The sequence below is a fragment of the Astatotilapia calliptera genome, chromosome 3, assembly GCF_964374335.1.
Source record: "Astatotilapia calliptera chromosome 3, fAstCal68.1, whole genome shotgun sequence".
Lineage (NCBI taxonomy): Eukaryota > Metazoa > Chordata > Actinopteri > Cichliformes > Cichlidae > Astatotilapia > Astatotilapia calliptera.
In genome coordinates this window covers 43693668-43700284 of record NC_137424.1, presented here as the reverse complement: position 1 = coordinate 43700284, position 6617 = coordinate 43693668, and the positions used below count along the sequence as shown (strand labels likewise).

General features: G+C 43.4%; 1 protein-coding gene and 1 non-coding gene across 2 annotated transcripts; one reads left to right on the top strand and one right to left on the bottom strand.

Annotated features, from left to right (window-relative positions):
• The first annotated feature begins 3450 nt into the window (after positions 1 to 3450).
• Positions 3451 to 5603, top strand: mrpl52 (mitochondrial ribosomal protein L52). Its single transcript, XM_026162253.2, has 5 exons — positions 3451 to 4030; positions 4280 to 4349; positions 4679 to 4746; positions 5186 to 5250; positions 5324 to 5603. The coding sequence occupies exons 1-5, from the start codon at positions 3997 to 3999 to the stop codon at positions 5474 to 5476; spliced, it is 390 nt and encodes a 129-aa protein (XP_026018038.1). The 5' UTR covers positions 3451 to 3996; the 3' UTR covers positions 5477 to 5603.
• On the bottom strand, positions 4933 to 5006 carry trnan-guu (transfer RNA asparagine (anticodon GUU)). The gene has a single exon. It is a non-coding gene; the product is annotated as a tRNA-Asn (tRNA).
• Positions 5604 to 6617: the final 1014 nt, after the last annotated feature.

The following is a 6617-nucleotide window of genomic DNA, read 5'->3' as shown; positions in this document are numbered from 1 at the left end:
GGAGCTCTGGATACACACGTATTCATGTGGTTGTGGCTTGGCACAAGCTTAAACTGTGAAATGACCACCAAGCCAAACCAACAGTATAAACAGTCCTGTTTTCAGAAATACCCTCATTTTGTCTGTGCTCATATAGGCTGACTGTAACCAAAACCACGGCCCTGTGCAGTTTACTGTAGCGCCAGCTGTAAATCCTAATGTTACAAAGCAGTAATGGAAAGTGACTACGCTGAAATACACATTGAGAGTGTAGGCCACTTGGACTTGTCTACTTCAAAATAAGAGTGACATACTGCAGTTTTTTTCACACTTCTTCACTTTAGCTGACACCAATATTTACTAGTTACCTTTCAAATTAAGACTTCCTCTTTATTTTTTCAACTTAATGCTGTTAAAGCACAACCAAAAGCACGTATATTTGCGGGAACAAGCACCACCTCGCTCTCCCTGCACATTAATGCATCAACACCGTAATAATAAGCTCTTAGCTTCAAGGATATACATCCCTAATGTTTCCCAGTTGCTTGTAGTTCATTAAGAAGCCTCTGTTTTGACACAGAGCGCCTCTCTGGCTCTGGTTAACATTTATAATCACGTGTTGTTGCACATTAGAGTCACAGCAAGTGGATCCGCGTCGTTGAGGCAACGGGCCTACTTTGTTGTACCACCAGCCTGTGGAATGCGCGGAAGGACACGGCGCGGTGAGGCGGCCGGTAAATTTTTTCAGCGTGTCTGAGCTCTCCAAGGACGATACAGAGTAAACATCCCGCTGCTATTTCAGGACTACCCGGCATTAGTCTGCGCGGATTCCGGCCGATTTGCGGCACTTTGACGGAAACACCAAAAAACACAGCAAACACAGTCCGGCTGTATGCTGTGTTTGCAGGAGGCTCGCTGACCTTTCAGTTTATTTTATTTTTAAACATATGCCCCTCAGATCTCTTCCACACGCAGCCCATCGCAGCTCCTGCGGGTTTCACCGGAGTACCTTGCAGCAACCTCTGGCAACCTCTGGCGCTCGCCTCACGGCTGCGAGTGGGAACTTGTCTGCAAAGCTAACAGAAATTCTTCAGGGCTTAGTGTCGGTGCTGTTCATACAAAAACAGCACTTTGAAGAGCTGCGAGAGCGGCCGTGCTCTGCCGGTAATGATTACAGACAGGCACGTGAAGTGCAGACCCATCTATCTCCATCACTGTGTATATAAATCACTCACTATTTGTATTATTTCTCTTAAAAGGTAGCTGCAAATAGAACAAACACAGCTGCGAGGTGCCCCACAACCTCAAGTTTCTGGCAAAAGACCAGCTTTCCCCAAATGTTGATTTTGGTGTTTTTATGAGCATTTTGTTTTTCAAAAAAAAAAAGTAAGACTGAAAAAATGTGGAGATTTAAGCTTATGAGCTTATTAGGCCTACACTTTATTTTACAGGCAACATGTTCTAAATTCAAGTTCTGATTACTTATTCAGCACCAAAACGCAACATCAGTCACCTCAACAAGCTTCATATTATAAGGTTAGAGGTCCTAAAATAATACGGGTGATGATTTGGCGCCAGCAGCAAAGAAAAACTCCCTTTTAACAGGAAGAAACCTGCAGGTTCAGGGAGCTGTGCACAGTTGGGGTGAGGGAACGAGAAAAATGGCAACACTTACCAAAGCAAACACAAAAAGTTTAATGAACAATGGTAGTCATACTCTACCTTAAAATTGGAGGCACAGAGAACTAATATAATTGTTCCTTTGATGTTTTGGACACTTAGTTTTCAATGTTTCCTCCTTTTTGTGCTTTAAAGGCCCCAGCTGTGGGTCAGCTGATCTCACATTAAGGCTAACCTTGTGCGGGATCAAAACATCACACTACAACCTTTTGATCAGCTAAAAAAAAAAAAAATCGGAATAACCTTTACACGATGAGCAAACATCTTTACATTTGAAAATTTCCAGCTTCCCATTAGCAGTCTGGATAACCTGCGACCTCTCTAGCACGAAAAACCTGTTTTTTACTGCTCTTATCACATCTGACATGCTAAAAAGTGAATAAATCACCTAAGCTGTTCTTTGAAAGATCTCCCTCCTATTCATTTCCATTATAACCTCATTATAAGTGGCGTTGCACTCACTCAAGAAACAGGTGCTCCTCAGACGTGGAGCGCCACGGGATGACCACAGAGGCCTGACTGGTTTGAAGTCGGCGAGTGCGACGGGGATGAAAAGAAATCAGCCTTCTAAACATTCCCAGATGTCTTGCTTCATCACCTTGTCGTGCCTTTGATATGCCAGCAACGACCATGCCATCCATAAACCGTGATCACACAAGAAAAGTGTGCTGTAACCAATTTCCCCGGCACATATCTGCACTTCCAAGAAAAAGCACAGGTGCCACATTAAACAGAAATGCTGCGTGGAAGCATTAACAACAACATGAGCTGCAGCCATTAAGGTTGTTACTTACAGCTGCACCTTTCCTTCACAGGTGGGCTGCGATGGTCCCAATGCAAAGGTTTCCAGCTGGATTAACCTCTTAAAGGCCCCCAAGGGGGAAAAAAGAGCTGCTGGGCCACTATTTACCCCTCTCCTGTCTGCATTGTTGCCCGTGTGTTCCCACCACAGAGTACACACACCAGACTCCATCAGACACACGTATGGCAGCTTTTTGTGGTCATTTTAAACACACATAGATTGAGGGATATGTACCATGTGCAAAGTTTTAACAGTTCTTTTATACATTTAGCAGTGCTAATAATATGAGTAAGTCTTTATTTCATTTGCTGCTATGCAACTGTGGAATGAACTGCTGACCCCTCAATCCACACACAACCACACATTCATACTTTACCTTTTTTCTCTGTACACTTCAATCACTTTGTTTACCTCACATCGACGGAATCTTTTAGATGAACCGTTTAACTTCATATGCATGTCTTTGTGCTAGTGAAGGAAGCTGGGGGACCTAAAGCATACTTGCAAGCTCATTACTAAAAGGCCCCAACAAGGTTTTATACCAGGATACTTTCACAGCCCACCATGTGGTGTTGTGCGTGCTCGTTTAAGGTCACATTTTCATCTCTAGGGGGGAACATCAGTCCTGAAAGTACGTTCTAATTCGTTATACTTCATGTGTGCTTTCCCCTAATTTCAAATACAGTTGTTGAGAAACATTTGAAACAAAGAACACACCTTTAATGTTTTAAATTACTTTTTATGCATGTACACCTTACTGTCCAATTTATTTGAATGTATTTTAATTCAGATGTGTCAAATGAATTTAATTAATTTATTAGTTTCTTTATTTAATTCGTTTATTTTTTGTATATATTTTATTGGACACATAGATTGTCTTATTGTCTTGCTGCTTGTCAATAATAATGGATTGCATTTATATAGTTTTTCGAGACCCTCAAAGCGCTTTACAGTTCCACTACTCATTCACACACTGGTGAAGGCAAACTACAGTTGTAGCCACAGCAGCCCAGGGGCAGACTGACAGAAGCAAGGCTGCCATATCGCCTTGCTTCTGGGCCATCGGCCCCTCTGGCCATCACCAGCAGGCGGTAGGTGAAGTGTCTTGCCCAAGGACACAACGACAGACAGAGCTGGGGATCAAACCGGCAACCTTCCGGTTACAAGATGAGCTTCCCAACCCCATCAATCACTGTCTGAATGGGGAAAAAAATCCATAATTTCAAAATTACATTATTACAAATGAGGAAAACGAGGCTTAATATATTATATATACTTTTTTCATGAAAGCTTTTTTATGCCACTGGGAAAAAAAGCATAATCCATGAGTAGGAAGAATATAATTTGGGTTTAATAAATCAAAATTTCAAGTTATTTTGTCACTATTTATAGATAGTAATTCGACATTTTGAGATAATAACCGAGATTTTTACTGATGGATGTGTAAAAACAAGAATGACGGGGCAAAGTGAATAACAGGACCTCGGCGTGTCTTTGGCGCCCCCTGGCGGTAGGCTCTAAATTGTGCAGGCAACATGGCGGCCCCCGTAAGGACGTTGTGCTGCTCAGGTGAGACAGAGGTTATCCTCACATATTTCCCTGTGTGTGTGTGTAGTTTCATCGCTGAAGCTGAGTGTGATAGCTGTAATAACCTGCTTTTACCAGGCTCCCTGCCTGTGCGAGTGACCGGCGTCAACGCGGTGATGTTGACGAGCAAAGCTAATGCTAATGCTAACAGTGTGTGTACCTGCTCGTAAACGCCACATATCTAATTAAACAGGCTCGTGTAGGTGACTGTTTGTTTGATGTTGTTTTCAGTGCTGAGGTACTCGCGCAGACAGTTCAGCACAACGTGTGGAGTCCAGGCTGGAGAAAAGTGGCGGAAAGAGTGAGTTCACTGTCATTTAAATAAAGATTTCCGCTGTTTGAATGTGGATTGATCGATTGGATGAAACCTTTAATTAAGACCTTTAGACACCCTCACAGCAGCCTCACAGGCAGGAGTGAATGGTCGTCAGCAGCAGCAGCTTCATTATAACACATAACGTTTGCACTCACAGCGTCACAACAGCATGAAGTGTACGAGGAGAAATGCAGATGTTTCATCTTTTCTTTGTTTTTAAGAACCTGGGATGGAGTCAGGTTAAATGTGTAACTACTGAAAACCATTTAAAAACGAGACTGTGCAGGTTTATTGAAGCGTGTGTTATCTTGCAGACATGGACTTGCTAGAAGCGGCACAGAGTACGGGCCTCTGACAGATCTGCCTGATTGGTCGTTTGCAGGTATTTATATTTTTTTATAGAGAAAAATAAAAATCTGTAAAGCTGTATTGTTTGTGGACCATCTACAGGACATCATATAAAATGTAAATAAAGGAAAACAGAAGAAGCAGCTACTTTTGTCTGCTGTTTTACTCACAAAGGGTTGGCACAGTGGGTAGCTCTGTGTGTTTCTAAGCAAAAAGACATCGTCCCTGGGTGGGCTCGAACCACCAACCTTTCGGTTAACAGCCGAACGCGCTAACCGATTGCGCCACAGAGACTGCGGGTCATGTACAACTGACTGAGCTAGCTATGCTAATTTATACTGATCTTTGTGAGTTTCATTGTGTTTCTTTCCTTCTTATCCTGATAAATTTTGAATGCATTTTGCCTGAAACTATTTGACAAAGCTGCACCAGCTGATTGCTTTTGTGCCAACTTTGTCTTCTTATATGCACAGATGGACGGCCGGCACCTCCAATGAAAGGCCAGCTGAGGAGGCGGCAAGAGAGAGAAGCTCTATCTGTGAGTGTCACATAAAAACCTCCTTATCGTCTTTAGCACTCCCACTCATCTGTTCATCTCTTTTTCTTCTCAGAGACGTATTGTGATGCTGAACTCGGAGGTGGACCGAGGGATGGAGGCGTGGAGGGAGAAACAGGAGGAGGCCAAAAGAATGGAGGAGCACAAAAAGTCTCTTTTGCTGAAACCCAAAGGGAAACTACTAATGAAGAAGAAATCTCAAAGTTAGAGGCCGACTATCCTAACTCTGATATTCCATGCTGATATTCAGGATGATGGATGTATTTATGATGGGTTTTCGTCTGCTCTGTCATTTGTGTTTTTCTCTACTCATGCAATAAAATGTTTCTTCTTTATACTCTGTCATGCATTCGTGGGTCCTTGTGGTAAAATCTCAGCTCATGTGCATCTGCTTCCACTAGAATGCAGCATTTCTCTTCTGTGAGGACGCGAGCTGGCTCGAACGCCATTTTGTCTGAGGCTGGGCGCAGAGCAGTACTGCTGGGCTGGCAGTAGAAAGGGAGGAGCTGGCACACATAAAGCAGCAGTGATACAGGACCAGAGCGAGGGGTTCACACCGTGGCACGCTGCAGTAACCGTGTTATTAGCTGACAAACCCCTCAGTCCTGAGTGGCTCTGGGAGACCTGCTCCAAACTAAAACACTGATTTGTGTGAGATAAGGTTTAAGAAAAATCCAAGCTATAAAAGCACAAGGTCTGATGATAACAGTAAGCTTTATGGTCAAAGAATCACATTCTTTATTTTTCCTGGGGAATGCACTAAGGAAAAGGAAAATCTGGGGTTTTCATCGGGCCTTCCTGCAAGCCTGGTGCCTGGAAAGATGATTATCCGGCTGCAGGCGAGTTTTTGGCAGGAAGTTTAATCCCATGGAAAGTGATCTTTTTGGTGTTGACTCAAAGTTTTTTAGGTGGATAATGAAGATGCAGAAACACTTAAAAAAGCCAATAAGATGACGGTTGAGTTTCAGCGCTGGTAGATTTGCACTGACCTTAATCTGTTTTAACGTGTGAGACGGCACAAAATCCAACCCTGGCTGTTAAAAGGAGCAGCTGTGCCTTTGTTTAGTCAGCATTAATTCACTGCAACTTTGACTTGTAAACTCAGTATTTATGAAATGAGGTAAGCCCCCCCCCCGCCTGTCTTCTCACCCTCCTTTCTTCCCCCTTCCTCACATTTTGCCTCCGTCTCTCTCTCTTTGCCCGGGTCTTGTGCAGACTTCAGCACAGTCCCATGTAATTAGGGCTGCTAGCCGCTGAGTTGCAGATTCTTTTCCGTGGAAGATGGGAAGTTTTTCTCTGAACCTCCCCCCACCTCCTCTGTGTCTTAACGTTTTCATACAGCTGACCAA

What these genes read in the sequence shown, in the direction of transcription:
- mrpl52 (XM_026162253.2), top strand. Translation starts at nt 3,997, where the DNA reads ATGGCGGCCCCCGTAAGGACGTTGTGCTGCTCAG. An exon ending in AAGGACGTTGTGCTGCTCAG is followed by an intron (nt 4,031 to 4,279) that starts GTGAGACAGAGG and finishes TGTTGTTTTCAG; the next exon opens with TGCTGAGGTACTCGCGCAGA. An exon ending in GGAGAAAAGTGGCGGAAAGA is followed by an intron (nt 4,350 to 4,678) that starts GTGAGTTCACTG and finishes GTTATCTTGCAG; the next exon opens with ACATGGACTTGCTAGAAGCG.